The 14,357-nt window shown below is 39.3% G+C and overlaps 2 protein-coding genes across 3 annotated transcripts; one reads left to right on the top strand and one right to left on the bottom strand.

Annotated features, from left to right (window-relative positions):
* The first annotated feature begins 456 nt into the window (after window positions 1-456).
* Window positions 457-7,723, top strand: LOC119781447 (O-sialoglycoprotein endopeptidase). 2 transcript variants are annotated; one of them, XM_038281921.1, is made up of 12 exons: window positions 457-606; window positions 1,374-1,493; window positions 1,579-1,698; window positions 2,600-2,775; window positions 2,878-2,973; window positions 3,051-3,100; window positions 3,175-3,253; window positions 5,559-5,624; window positions 5,736-5,826; window positions 7,118-7,193; window positions 7,382-7,480; window positions 7,561-7,723. In XM_038281921.1, exons 2-12 carry the CDS (start codon window positions 1,379-1,381, stop codon window positions 7,598-7,600), a joined length of 1,008 nt encoding a protein of 335 aa, XP_038137849.1. In that variant the 5' UTR covers window positions 457-606; window positions 1,374-1,378; the 3' UTR covers window positions 7,601-7,723. The 2 variants fall into 2 exon arrangements, with proteins under 2 accessions (XP_038137849.1, XP_038137850.1); XM_038281922.1 differs by having other exon boundaries at window positions 530-690.
* si:ch211-214j24.10 (uncharacterized protein LOC558894 homolog) lies at window positions 7,713-12,693 on the bottom strand. Its single transcript, XM_038281923.1, has 4 exons — window positions 12,539-12,693; window positions 9,060-9,824; window positions 8,939-8,971; window positions 7,713-8,553 (listed from the first exon to the last, which is right to left on the bottom strand). The coding sequence occupies exons 1-4, from the start codon at window positions 12,552-12,554 to the stop codon at window positions 8,504-8,506; spliced, it is 864 nt and encodes a 287-aa protein (XP_038137851.1). The 5' UTR covers window positions 12,555-12,693; the 3' UTR covers window positions 7,713-8,503.
* Between the last annotated feature and the right edge of the window lie 1,664 nt (window positions 12,694-14,357).

Here is a 14,357-nt window from a genome sequence, read left to right as displayed (position 1 = left end):
CATTGGTGGAAAATAAAGGATTTAGGTGACTTTTTACGTGCTCGAGGGGTCCCTAGTGATGTCATTTCATTAATGGAAGAGTTGAAGGTGAAAAAAACAAGAGAGCTGGTTTAGTCTTAAAAAAAGACATGGCTACATATTGATGCTAACATGTTTGCTAGCTGTCAGAATTCAGTCAGAATTCTGACTTTTGGCATATTATACTGAAATAAAAATGTAAAAATCAGTTAACCTTTTTTATTTTTTCAGTGGCCCTAATCCTTTTCCATAGAAGAGGATTGTATAAGGTACAAAAATCCGTATTAGATTGAATCATTCATGAGAGAAGGAAAATAAAAAAATAGAATTTGATGTAAAGTAATGTACTGTACACTCATGTACAGTAGGTGGCGCTATGCAGCTTAAACTTGCTTGCGATCCGCCATAATAGAAAAGAAGAAGATGCCTCTGCGATGTGAGGGTTTTTTTTGATAAGGCAAATTTCCCGGCTCCTAATGTTTGGGTCCTTCCAGCTGTCTGTGGAGCAGCTCGGCTGCAGAAGCCAGGATGGAGCTCTAGTGAGGATAAATGTGGTCTAAGGGAGACGAAAAGAAACCGAATAACTCGGAAAATCTTTTCTTCTTTTACTTTTAATGAGAAAATAATTTTCAGAAGACAGACGAGGTGCTGCCGCTTTGACCAAGGAAGTCGGTGTGTTTCTGTGAAGTCTACAGCTAGCATAAATTGGATAGATTTAACTTTATTTTGATTTATATTGTTTCCATCATGGTGTCAATATATGTTAGTTTTTCCCTATTCTTTGTTTAATTTTAACAAGTTAAACGTGTCAAAATTGGGTTCTCGTGATAATATGTATACCCTCATCCGTTTTTTTTGTTTTGTTTTTTAACTGCTTAACATTTACTGACACAAAATGTTTCAGACAAAAGAAAAAAATAAATAACGTGAAATATGAAATTGCAGAGTTTAAATTACTTTTTATCAAGGAGAATTAAAAGATTATGCAAACAAAGGGGAAGGAAAATTAAATAAAATTACTGAATAATTCAGTTTAATCTCAATTAAAAGCAATTAAATGAATCAATGGAGGCTGTAGGGCTTAAAAACCTAATATCCCTACTTTTCCTTCCAATTCTTATAAATGGTTTTATTAGTTATTAGCCCTAAGAGCCCTTACTCTGCACCCATAATTCATCCAGGAGGTCATAGGAGAACACAGAAAACATTGAAGGTCTTACATGCGTTTAAAAAAACACTGTTTATTGTTCAACAATAAAACAGAGACTTTGCATTAAAAGGCATCCATGGGGTTTATGCTTACAGTGCAATATTTTCCAGTTACAGCTGTTTTAGTCCCTGTTCTCTGTCTTTAGCTGCCATGACTGTTGTTATTGGATTTGAAGGAAGTGCCAACAAAATTGGCATCGGCATCATAAGGGATGGTGAAGTGCTGTCCAACCCGAGGCGGACCTACATTACACCGCCAGGCCAAGGTGAGCCGACTTAATCTCCTTTCCTTCCCTTGTCCACATTTGGAGGTTAAAAAAAGAAAATCAGACAGTACTTAATTCTTTCCAGGTTTCATGCCGAGTGACACAGCCAGGCATCATCGTGCAGTAATACTGACTGTCCTGAAGGAGGCGCTGGAGCAAGCTGGCCTGAAGCCTGCAGACATCGACTGCGTGGCGTACACTAAAGGTCATAAAAACCAGAGAGTCACTCAAAGAAGATGGTGATTTAGAAACGTTAAACATTTGTCGTCGTTTTGATTTTGATGGATATTTATGCAACAATTTAAGGAGGGGATGAAAAAAACTGGTGAAAGTTTTATAGAGGCTGCATCCTCAACAACCCGGTTTACCGCGACCGGATCCTTTTAGGTCTGTGAAAATGAGGAGACTGGAAGAGCTTCATCTGTGGAATCAAACAGGTCTAGCCTTCCGCAGCTTTCGCCGCCTGCACGTTCTGTCGCCTAGCAACCTTGAGAGTTGACACACAAAGCAGGAAAAGAATGAATACCAAACTTCTCACTGCTGTTTCTTTTTATTTACTTATTTATTAAACATTTTAAAGGAGCTACAGCAGCAGTACTGTATCAGATTTATAGTCCCCACACTGCTATGTTGGAATCTGAGCTTAAATGAAAACCAAACACATTTGCACAGTAACAGATAAAACCCTTAGATAAACCAAACATTACCGCCACATATCTGACTCAGTAACCATTAAAACAACTATTTTCATTCATTTCAGACGGAACTATTCACATAGTTGTATTATATTAACCTGCACTTACAATATTCACCACTGTTTGGCGCCATTTTCCTTTTTCCTCTGAGCACGGATCAGCCGGCTTGCTTGACTCGCAGTGAATCATGGGATACCAAAAGCTACTTAGGATACACCGGACCCGTCCTTTGAAAAAGAAGGCTGCATGTGTCGGCTGCATGACGAGGAGTCTCGCAATCCGAACAGACCTTGGCGGCTCTCTATGACGTAATCGGCCTTCGGAGGACGCAGCCCCTGAATTTGTACTCAGCATCTGAATGGTAAATCAGCCTATTGATAAGCCCCTCCCCCTCCTTTCCCTATTCCTCAGGCCCAGGTATGGGAGCCCCTTTGGTAACGGTGGCCCTCGTAGCTCGGACAGTCGCTCAGCTGTGGGGGAAGCCCCTCCTGGGAGTCAACCACTGCATCGGCCACATCGAGATGGGCCGGCTCATCACCAAAGCCAACAACCCCACCGTGCTGTATGTCAGCGGCGGGAACACCCAGGTGAGTGTCTCTCTTTGCTGGTTCCTAGCTGCACGTCTGGAATTTTATTTCAGTGCTTTTATAGACCTGGAGAGTCTCGAAGGATTCGCTTTTTGGTTGCAGGTTATCGCCTACTTGGAGCGGCAGTACAGGATATTCGGGGAGACAATTGACATCGCAGTGGGCAACTGTTTGGACCGGTTTGCCAGAGTTATCAAGGTTGGTTTTGGTTGACATCAGCTGGGCTGATTTTCCTAGTCATTCATGCTAACGCTCCACGGTGGATCCCCTTGTAGATTTCCAATGATCCCAGCCCAGGGTACAACATCGAGCAGATGGCCAAAAAGTGAGTAGAAACGCATCTAGACGGTTTGTCACACCGTGAACCGCCTGGAAACGATTCTGTAATTTTTCTTCCAGAGGAACTCGATATGTGCAGCTGCCGTACACAGTAAAGGGAATGGATGTTTCTTTTTCAGGGATTCTGTCCTTTATTGAGGTTAGTTGCTCGTCTCTGGGGCATTTCAGATGGTTCTCACATTTTCTCACATCAGGTGTCTCCCCTTTTTCTTTTTTTCTTTTTAAGTTTCTCTGGCTTTACTATGGTAGCTTAAATCAAGTTGATTGGCTTCAGAAAAACCAATTAAATTAATAATGAAGAGAAAAAAAACAGGATCCAAACCTTTGAAGGCTCAGACCAGACCAATGTATGAATATGGAAAATAAAAATGAAAAGATGAAAGATGAATATGGAGGTTTTTATATCAATAGAAATTCTTGTTTAAAGCAAAGAACAATCCAGTTCAAAAAAACTTTGAAGAAAAAATTATTTGTCCAAGATAATTTTTTGAACTTTTTTTTCTTCATTTTTTTTTATACGTTTTACATTTTATTAGTTAATTTATTCCATATATTTTTTAAATATTTTGTACAGATTAAAGTTTAAAAAAATTATATATATGTTAAAATTTGGTTTTTAAACATTTTCATACAGATTTTATGTTTTTAAATGTTTACATTTTCTCTTATTTTTTCAGATTGATTTATTTACGAATTGTGTTCTTTTCTAAATTTATCTTATTGATCAAATTGGGGCTGATAAATTTTGCCAAAAAATCACAATTGCGATTATTTTGAACTAAAATGGAGATTTTTACTTCACTAACCTTTAAGCTTGCGGATGTTTCACCTCCAGGCTTTCAGTTTTTGAGAGCTTGCTCACCCAGACTTCATTGTTGCAGGACTTTACTGTAATGTTTACCTGAAAAAGTCTTTACTTTTACTCCCATGCATGAATCTGCATGCTGGCTGCAACTCTCTCCACCTTTATGTATGCTACTTCAAGCATTTTACCACCAACCAAAAGAGCTGGAGCATGAAATTTAGTGCCACACTGTTGTTAAACACAGTGTTATTAAAAATGTGTGTCTCTGTGATTTAAAAATAGTGTTTTGTTAAATTGTGATTGTATTGCAAATGCAGTTTGTGAGCTTTCCTCCACAGTGGAAACATATTTTTATTAGTCTGCATAAATGTAAGCAACAACATTCTAGAACAGAAGTGAAGAGATCAGGATCTGTGGAAACGCAATCCATAAAACTTAATTTGAAAAACTAAAAATTAGAAAATATATCAGTACAGTAAAAGAATAAAAATGATTTGAAATGATAAAATCTTAAATGACATTTTGAAAAGAATGAACTAAAACAACTTTGAAATGAAACAATCTGTAAAACAAAATGTTTTGGAAAACAAATTTGAAAAGATTCAAATGTAAAATAAAATGATTTGGAAAAACAGATTATTTGAAACAATTGTTTAGGGAAAAAAAAGGAAAGTTTTTTTTTTTGTGTGTCATTTTTGGATTGCTTAATATTTATTTATTTTTCTAATTTCAATTTACAAAATGTCTTATTTGCAACAATAATGGAACAAATTAACTCCATACTAATCAATCAGCCAATCTGATCTGAATGCCTGAACAAAGTGATCCGATCAAAGAAGGAACCAACGGGCTAATAGTGACTAAAGTAAACTGTTTAAAAGACTATTAGAAAAGAATATTATTTATTATGTATTTAATCAAGATTGTCTGAAAGAAAAAATGCCCAAAGAAAAACAATCCTGTTAACATTTTCCCACAGAAACCATGGAAACAGATCCTCTGATCATTTGAGACGACATTAAATTGGAAAATCAACAATGGAAACGCAACTTCCCAATAATGGAGCATGATGGTGGCAGTATCATGCTGTGGTCATGCTGTTTTTCAGCACAAAATAAGAAGCTGTTGAGGGTTGATTAGAATAAACAAGGTTGATAATGATTACAGACTTATCTAGATGTGTTAATATGAATGCTGGCGGATAGAGTTTTGGACGAGGAAAGCTTGTGGAAATTCAAGCTTCTACGGAGCTTTTGTTTTTCTATTGCTCAGCACAGCTCGGTATGAGGCTCAACTTTGTGTTGCTCTGTCCCATAAAATACAGCTTTCAGAGATAGGAAGGAGGATGTGAGGAAAGGAATGAAGGGTAGAAGGAAGGAAAGAAGTTCTTCCAGCTATCCAGACCTGATAAATGCATTAATTTATTGAAACTAACTACTGTAAGAACAGCAAACTAAGAGTCGGATAAGCTGAGTGATAATCGAGAAGAACAAAATTACATGAAAATTAAAACAAATTTTGTCCCTGAAACCTTTCTTTCGCCTTACGGCTGCTCCATATTTCTTAATTAAGTTGATAGCAGGAAGCCTGTTTGCAGCTGTTTGGTCTCACGAGTCTAATATCTGTTTTCTGCTGACAGGAAGCTGCTCATAAAATGCTGGCCTCCGGTCAGTGCACAGCAGAGGACCTGTGCTTCTCCCTGCAGGTATTCTGACCGGCTGGTGTCGCTCCTTACTCAGTCTGTTAGTGATCAAATATGAGGATATTTCCTTTTATATCAGACGGTGACCTGCAGCACCTCCCTCTAACTCTGCAGGAGACTGTGTTCGCCATGCTGGTGGAGACCACAGAGAGGGCCATGGCGCACTGTGGCTCCCAGGAGGTCCTCATTGTTGGGGGGGTTGGCTGTAAGTACACAGTTTTCTGCTAAACATCTATATATTCCACTTTAATTTCTTTGAAGTTTGACTAAAAGCGAACAGAATTAGAGTTAGACTGAGGTCTTACCCCCAGATTTCACAGACTCCGTCAGTAACAATGGATTGGTAACTACAAATTAGAGCATAATTCTTAGAAATTCTCCAAAACTAAGGCTGTTTAATTACATTATTGGATGGAAGCTACCAGTATTTCAACATACCAGGAAGCAGATTTCTCATCTCCATCAAAATATTTATTTTATACCAAGAGGCTTAAAAGTTTCATCCAATCCAGTCAAAACGCCCAAAAGCGCCTCTGACAACTTTAAAAAGCACTTCTTATTGCAGGTGGATGGATGAGAACAAACATAGCTCATATAAACAATGTACAATCCTACTTATCCCTGTTACAAAAAGAAAATATTTGGGCAGAAACTGCACATATGCTGGTGGGGATATTTTTAATATGTCAAATTAAATTAAACGTTTATTTCTGCATGTTTTGCTGCTATAAATTTAATAATCTAGCACATGCTCAGAGGAAAGCATGATGGGAGGAACAGTGGAGGCTGTAGGCCAGTGGTCTCCAACCCTGGTCCTCAAGATCTACTGCCCCACAGATTTTAGATGCATCCCTGCTTCAACACAGCTGAATCAAATGAATGGCTTGAAAAGGTAATCATTTGATTCAGCTGTGTTTAAGCAGGGATGCATCTAAAATCTGTGGGACAGTAGATCTTGAGGACCAGGGTTGGAGACCACTGCTGTAGGCTTTGCTTTGTGCAGGCAGCCTAGATTAGTTTTTAAATCCTGGTCCTCAAGGCACACTGCTCTGTATGTTTGAGATGTTTCCCAGCTTTCACACACCTGTTATCAATTGATAGCAGATTATCAGGCTTTGCTGAACTGCAATCATCTGAATCAGGTTTGCTGAACCTCAGAAACATCCAAAACATGCAGTGTGCCTTGAGGACCAGAGTTAGGAACACTGGCATAGAGCACAGCAGGGCAGCGATGGAGGATGTGGGATTTCAGGGTTAAAGCCTAGTTAAGTGCCTAGTTTACTATGTAGGCCGCCAACATTTTCATTTTAAAATGCTTGTCACATTTATCAGTAAATCAAGAGTTATTGAAAGAAAATATTCTGTTGATAGTCAATTTAAACACCATGTTCCTTTTTTTATTTAATACATTTGATTGCTATACTTGTTCCTACTGGACAGGTTTGTATTGAGATTTTTCTGAATGCCTTATTCAAATTTCCATCATAACTCCACAGGTAACCTACGTCTGCAGGAGATGATGGGGGTGATGTGCAAGGAGAGAGGAGCCAAGCTGTTTGCCACAGATGAGCGGTAAATTTAACACAGACATGGCATTCGTCATTTCCTTCATCATATTCCCAACATGGTTTCAGTTAGCTTGCTTATATGTAACCAAAAGCAGATATGAACCACACTGTCTGGAGCTGTTGGCTTATATTCCAGCATAAGCATATAGAAGCGGGAAAGTCTCCTCCTTTAAACATCCTCCTGTTTCCCAGGTTCTGCATAGACAACGGAGCGATGATCGCTCAGGCGGGCTGGGAGATGTTCCGGACGGGTCAGGTCACGGAGCTGGAGGACTCCTGGATCACTCAGAGGTAACCTCAGCGGTTGATGGTCAGACTTTATTTCTGTTGGCCAAATATCCACCTGATGTTTGTGTTGATGGCTGCTGCAGGTACAGAACCGATGAGGTGGAGGTGACCTGGAGAGACTGAGTGGATGATTCTGGAAGAACTATTTTGTTTACTCTGCTTCAAAAGGACAAATGTTCTATATTTTTGTAAACCTTAAATTGAATCCTGAAAATCTGCTTAAATAAAAAAACTCCAACTTTCAAAGTTTATTTCTTTTTATTAAGCAATACTTTCTTCTATCCCTCCTTTATCTCCAGTGTAATTTTTGCTTTAATTCAAATAATTTTCAAAAACTTGCCACACGTAACATGGCGACATCCCTTATGGATTCAAACATTCACCCAAAAAAAACAAAACAGCATTAAGATCCGTAGGGTCAAAGGTGAACTCTACCGTGCCTTTGACTACACCCCTCTGTAAACTGAAGACAGGATACTGATAGCGCCCTGCATTCATCAACAATAAAACTCAAGTAGGTACAGGACATTCTTCTGGTTTAGAATTGAAAACAGGGAAATACAAAATTCACCGAGGGCTTCTCGTGCACGACGACTGGTCAGTTTTAAACAAAGTGCTTGATTGACCACTCGCTCTGCAGAGGACGACGTTTAATAAAACCGCAGCTTTCAGTAAAGAAAAAAAAAAAAACTTTTTTAAATTAGACTCCTTAGAGATTATTAAAAGGAAAAGTGGAGAGAAAGACCAGCTTTACAGGAAGAAGCTAAAATGGGAATGAGTTGATTATTTAAGGCAGGCTGTCTGTAAGGCGTAAAAAAAAAAAAAAAAAAAAACAGTTCATTGCGGTAAGATCTCAAAGGAGTTAGTCCAAAGTGTCTCAGTGTGGCTTTGTGTGAAGACATCAACAAGGCATCATCCTGAGTGCAGCTTGTGAACGGGACTCAAATTCGTCCATGTTTCGTCAGTAATAAACGCGTGAAGGTGTGTTTTTCTGTTTGCTTTTGATGCTCCACGTCAGTCGCGCTGCTAAGCCGGGCGCTCCTGGGTCTCCTTATACCAAACCACTCTTTTTGGATCTGGATGGAAAAAAAAAAGATTAATTTTGGAAAGAAATCTGCAGAGCTTTAGATGTAATAAAAGGGAAAACAGCAGAAATGGAATCCATCTAAATCCATTCTGACCAGTTTATGACATGTGAATGTGTTTTCATTGATTTTACAGGTTGATTTTAACTGTAAATAAATAAGGAAAAACAACGCTCTTATACCAAACCCAAAAGAGATCAATCTTTAAATTAAGTTTTTTAAATAAAAAGACCTAAATAAGTCGAAAAAACTTGAATAACAAACTTTTTTCTCTACAAATTGTGTGATTAGCTCTCACAAAGAATAAAGACCAGTGCTGGGCTCATTAAATCAATTTGCCCGTTTAAAAATACAGAAATAAAATCGTACTGCTCACCTTTCTTCTGTCTGTTACAGATAGTATTCCATTCTAGAGAAAAGGGAAGAAAAAAAAGAAAAGTTACCGAACCATTCCTGTTTTGCAACTCCACCATTCACATAGTTCTTACACCACCCACCTCTATTGTGATAGTTCAAAGCCTCCACTAGGTGGCGACAGCTAAGCAGGAGGTCCCCGCTGGCCTCCTCTACCTCTGCACATCTGATTGCATCAAAGACTGGGACAGGGTTTTCCTTTGGCGGCTGAACTGTGAGGGCGCCGTCATGCTGTAGGTGTTTGTCATCTGTGCCTATTAGAGGGTTAGTAGCAGGAAGAGGGAGGGGGCTCTCTGTGATTGCCTTAACTTCACTTAGAAAACTTAAACCCCACTGGTTCTGCAGCAGGTCGCCGATGGCGGGCCGGTCCTCCTCCAGCGTTCCGCCTGTTGCTCCCGACTTCACCTTGGAAGCGTAGCTGACAGCAGGCTGCAGCTTGGCAGGGCTGTCCTGCACAGGGAAAGCAGGTGGGGGCTTGAGCAGCGACAAACTGTCCTCCACCCACTTCTCCTTCTGGTTAACCCTTTGTGGCCTCTCGCCGGGTCGAGCAGTACCCTTCTGACTCTCCCTCCTGATGGGGCGGCCTTTGTGCGGCTGGTTTTTACGCTCCTTCTCCCTGCGGAAGCTGGGGCTGTGACGGTGGCCGTTGGCGTCCTCCTGAGGCGGACGCTGTCGTGGATTCTGGGCGCTTCCCGAGATGCAGCCCCCTCCGCCTCCACCGCAGTTGCCAGAACCAGGAGACAGGCGACGGTTACGGATCTGGGGTTCGGACTTGGTGGCTGACACGAGGACTGCTTGCTCACACAGAGTTTCTGACTCACACACAGTGTTGCTTGCTTCCCATGTACCTGAAATCAAACAAGGTTGAATTGATTCAATAACTTCAGATAAAAGCCAATTGAATTCACCAAAAAAATTTACACTTTAAGGTCTTTAAACAAAGCCCATAGGATTCACCATTCAGATCTAAAGGCATTCAATAAAATTATTTAAGCACCTGCCAAACATCACAAAGCTTCTCAAATCTGATCAAGGAAATACAAAACACATTTTTATCTACAAGTAATTCAACACTGTTTAATAAAATGATTTTAGTTATCAATTGGCTAAAAATGTGCAGCAAAGAAAAATAGACCGGAGGCCATTTCTATGTGGAAATGGAAATCCAGAGGAGAAAAAAAACGCAAATGCCTGTGGGTGGCGGGGGTTAAATGTTTTCAAGAAACTTTACAGTAAAAGTCTAGTTGAAACTCGCAGAGCTCCATTTTCTGCCTGTTTACCTTATGCAGAAGAAACACCTTCCCCGGAGAAGAATTAAACTGAACCACTTATAGCAATAAATAAAATAAAAATAAAAAAACTTAAAAGTTAGCATACCAAAGGAATTAAAAACACTTTATGTTTCAAGGTATCACTTGATGTTTAAAGGTAAGGAAAACTAAAAGAAGTATTTGCTTTTCTTTGGGTGCTACACAGAAATTACAGAAGGTTTTCTGGTGATGAAAAAAGGAAAGAAAGAAGAAAAAAGCACTTTAGTTGCTTATAAAACTTGAAAATGGTCAAACAGCATCCTATCGTTTGGTCTTCCAAAAGTTTCATTCATTAATTAATTGATAATTATTTCAATAATTAATTGATTATTCAGTCGCACTCTCAAACACCATGCAATTCAGATAGGATTAATGTTGTATCAATAATCAAACACTGTATCTGGATACAATCCTAATTTCATATGCTATCATTACTATCATCACTAAAAACCAAGGATTTTTTTGCATATTTTTGCCATTACAGTGGAATCATCTTATAGTCGTCACGGATATATTAATCAACCGCTTATAGCGAGCAAAAGGCTTGGGACCCAACCATTCCTATAAAGAAATGCTGTTTAAATAATTTGTTTATGGTAGTCAAGAAACCCACTTAGTGTTCATTTTTAGCCATTTTATGAATGGAAACATGTGCAAAAATAATTAATAAGTGGATCGAAAGTGACAGCACTCTGGTGTCAGAGCCCGTAACGGACGAGGACATCATCTCAGAGGTACAAGAGCGCTTTGGTGCGGGTACCAGTGCTGCACGCAGCGAGGAGGATGAAGATGTAGTGCCTGTTGTTCCTCCCAGAGCTGAGATGAGGAATGCAGTTTCCATTTTAAAGACCGGTCTCCTGCACGTTTGTTTCAAAAACTTTGACATCATTCAAAAGAAGTGAACTCTGTGTTGGACAACACTCTGATCCAAGGAACCATGGATAAATATGCCAAGTGATTTCTTAATGCAGCACAGCAGATCCGCAACCAAAACAGACGTAGGCTATAGATCACATTTTCTGTAGCCTATGCAGTTATCTCTTATTTTAGCTGTTCTATGAAACTGTTTTTTTTTTATGCAAACTTCAGACTTGGTTAGAGCAGTGCATTTGTGCTCTGAGAAGCCCCTTAATCCCACACTGCTCCCTGGGCGCCACACAATGAGAGCCCATTGCTCCCTCAGATTGAAATTCCCCATTGTGGGAAAATAAAGGAATTAACATGAAACTTTTGTATCATGTCAACAGTGGTAACGACCAACGTTTTTAATGTAAGTTGGGGGAGGTGGTAACCTGGTTACATAAAGAGTGGGTTGATTAAACTGACTTTAACTAGTTATAATGTCAACCTACAGTCCTTAATCTTAAGTAAAACTACCTTTTATAAGTCATAAGGCAACAAACCTCACATAAAATTAAGCTTTGGAAAATTTAACCCGTTATTTAAGTCCCAAATTGTCCATCTCCATCTAAACTAATGTAGGGGGAAAAAGATGAATCGTTGTATAAAATGTTTACTAGGAGAGAAACATCTTAACTGCTTAACAGCCACGTTCATCCCACGTGACTCAAAAATACGCTGACGTCATTTGGTAGTGATTTTCGTTGTAAATGAGACACAAACAGTTATTAGCTTAACTTGAAAACGTGGTTAATTAACTGAGAAGTACTATTATGAAAGCCTGCTAGGTGAACCACACCAACCGGCGCCACAGTTTATACAACTCACCCCCCCTCCCTCCTCCTCCCGTCCGACACGTAATAGAAATTTCGAGAAAAACGAAACCCAAGTTCTAGTTTCTTCTAGAAACAGTCACAACTTGCTTCCTTTAGAGGATTAAGCTCGATAAACAGCGACACGTTGTGAGCCATAAGCTGCTAAGCTAACTTTAGCTAACGCTGTTAGCTAGCACCGGCGTTAGCTAACTCATTAGTAAAGTCTAACCTCGGTTAATAAGCTAGTGTTGAAATTAAACTTAAGAAATGTTGGCTATATATTGCGATACAGAAACACATACAGATGTTACAATATTTAATGACCTAATTTAGGGTTTAAGGGCTAGTAGCCGCGCTAAGCGAAGTCAAAGTTTCGTAACCCCCTCCCCTCCTCCAGCCTCCATTCAAAGCGGTGACCAGGCTGCCTTCGGTATCGCTAGCCTCTGATGCTAACTCCGCGGCAAGATAACTTAAAAAAAAACACTTCTGAAAGTTAACGCACACGACGTCGTGTATTAAACTGTTGTACAAACTCACCGGTTTTGATATGCATGTCTTTTTCGTTCACGTGTCGTTGAAGTCAACCCGTTAGGCAACTTTTTGTTTACAAGGTTGATTATAACGACGGCTGGCTCGGCTGAAAGTGTAACCACCACCCGGAAACCGACACGGGATATACGAACTGAGGCCGGAAGTCCCTCCAAGTGAAGCGGTCCGGCGGGAAACTTGGAGGGAAATTTAAAATTTTCAAAATGCTAAACGCTCCCCCTGGTGTAAAAAAAAAGTGTAATAAACACGTGGTGGAAGTGAACAGCATACTGAACACTAGAAAATAAGAAAATAACGTGACACCGAAAATGGAGTAATTTATGTCTTGTGTAATAAATATATAAGAAAACCCAAATTCTACAAAAAACATTTACTTGATAAATAAAACACTATAGATTACTGCATTCCTGCTTATATTTTATATTCTTTTTAAATATATTTTGTAACTTAACTTCAAATTGTCACTTAAAAAAATACTTTTGCATCTGAGCATTTTATCTGTCTAGGCAATTTTATTGTTTACAATAGTAAACGATAAAGGGAGCTGGTGATACAGGCCGTCTGCTCCTCGCTGGCGCTCCATGACGTGGATCTGTTTAAGAAAGGTCAGATCAGACTCTTCCTGCTGAGGGGACTGGGCTCTGTTGGAGTGCAGGGGGCACTACTAAAGACCTATGACTCTGTTGTGGCAGCATCCATCTTCTATTGAGCTGTCTGTTGGAGCAGTGGCTTTGTATCTGTGGCTGAGAGAAAGCAGCTGGATAAGCTGAGCAGGATCTGTGATTGGATGCCCTCTGGAGTCCGGGCAGGAGGTGGGAAACAAAAGGACCCTAACTCAATTAACTTCTCTGTTGGATAATGTCTCCAACCCTATGCATGAAGCTGTTCAGAACTGGAGAGCTCCTTCAGTGACAGACTGCTGCACCCTAAATGCACCAAGGAGCGTTAGCACAGATCCTTCCTCCCAGCAGCTGCAAGACTTTAAAACCACCACTGTTCCCAACAACTTCAACAAGTTGTTCCATTCATGCTGGTTGTCACAGTTTCTATCTTAGTCAGTTAAATAACAGGCTGGATCATTTTGCACATCTCTGATGTTTCCACTATTTTCAAATATCCATTACTGTAAAAATGTCCATAGCTTTATATTGGTTATTTATTCTCCAGGGGCACAGTTTTATATTGATTAAATCCTTTACGGTGTTTTATTATCTTTCAACTCTTCATTAGTATGTTATTCTTATGCATTATTCTAAGGTCCACATTTGTGGAGAATTTTTTCTATAATCTTTTTGCTGCTTTAAACACCAGAATTTCTTCATTGTGGGACAATAAAGCGATGCTTTATTCTATTATATTCCATTCTAGTAAACAATCAAATTAACAGAGCTGTCTTTAATAGCTTCTATATTTTCTCCACTCATATGTTCCTAAATTGGTGGTATAAAAGTGAGACAGAACTTTCTGTTTTTGCAGATGTTTGTGAAATTAGCAGCATAAAACAAATGCTAACTTTTAAGTGGAATTTTCCTGAAATATCTCCCACCTTCTGCTTTACAAATATTTTAACAAATAGGTCTAAATTGGTGACCGAACACCAAATAAGCAGGATACATCATTTAGATAGTGGGTGGTGTATAAAGTCAGGGAACCCTATACTAATTCAGACTTTTCCACTGGCTCTCCATACAATCAACAAGAACCAGCAGATCTAAAAGGTTTGGACACTTTGGAAATTAATGGATTTTAGCAAACAATCAGTGGTTCTATAACAGATTTAGTAAAAGGACCCATGTTTGTTTTGTTG

Source organism: Cyprinodon tularosa, unplaced genomic scaffold (assembly GCF_016077235.1).
Source record: "Cyprinodon tularosa strain WSP-4 unplaced genomic scaffold, ASM1607723v1 ctg177, whole genome shotgun sequence".
Taxonomy (NCBI): domain Eukaryota; kingdom Metazoa; phylum Chordata; class Actinopteri; order Cyprinodontiformes; family Cyprinodontidae; genus Cyprinodon; species Cyprinodon tularosa.
Note: the sequence above shows the minus strand (reverse complement) of the source record. Positions and strands in the feature narration are given on the sequence as shown.

Bases quoted from the DNA above. Each gene is read 5' to 3' on its own strand.
- LOC119781447 (XM_038281921.1), top strand. From the start codon at position 1,379: ATGACTGTTGTTATTGGATTTGAAGGAAGTGCCAACAAAATTGGCATC. The intron at 5,625-5,735 runs GTATTCTGACCG...CTAACTCTGCAG, and splicing joins ACCTGTGCTTCTCCCTGCAG to GAGACTGTGTTCGCCATGCT. The intron at 5,827-7,117 runs GTAAGTACACAG...ATAACTCCACAG, and splicing joins CATTGTTGGGGGGGTTGGCT to GTAACCTACGTCTGCAGGAG.
- si:ch211-214j24.10 (XM_038281923.1), bottom strand. The intron at 8,972-9,059 runs GTGGGTGGTGTA...CCTTTTCTCTAG, and splicing joins TTTGAACTATCACAATAGAG to AATGGAATACTATCTGTAAC. The intron at 8,554-8,938 runs GTGAGCAGTACG...TTTTCCATCCAG, and splicing joins CTGTAACAGACAGAAGAAAG to ATCCAAAAAGAGTGGTTTGG.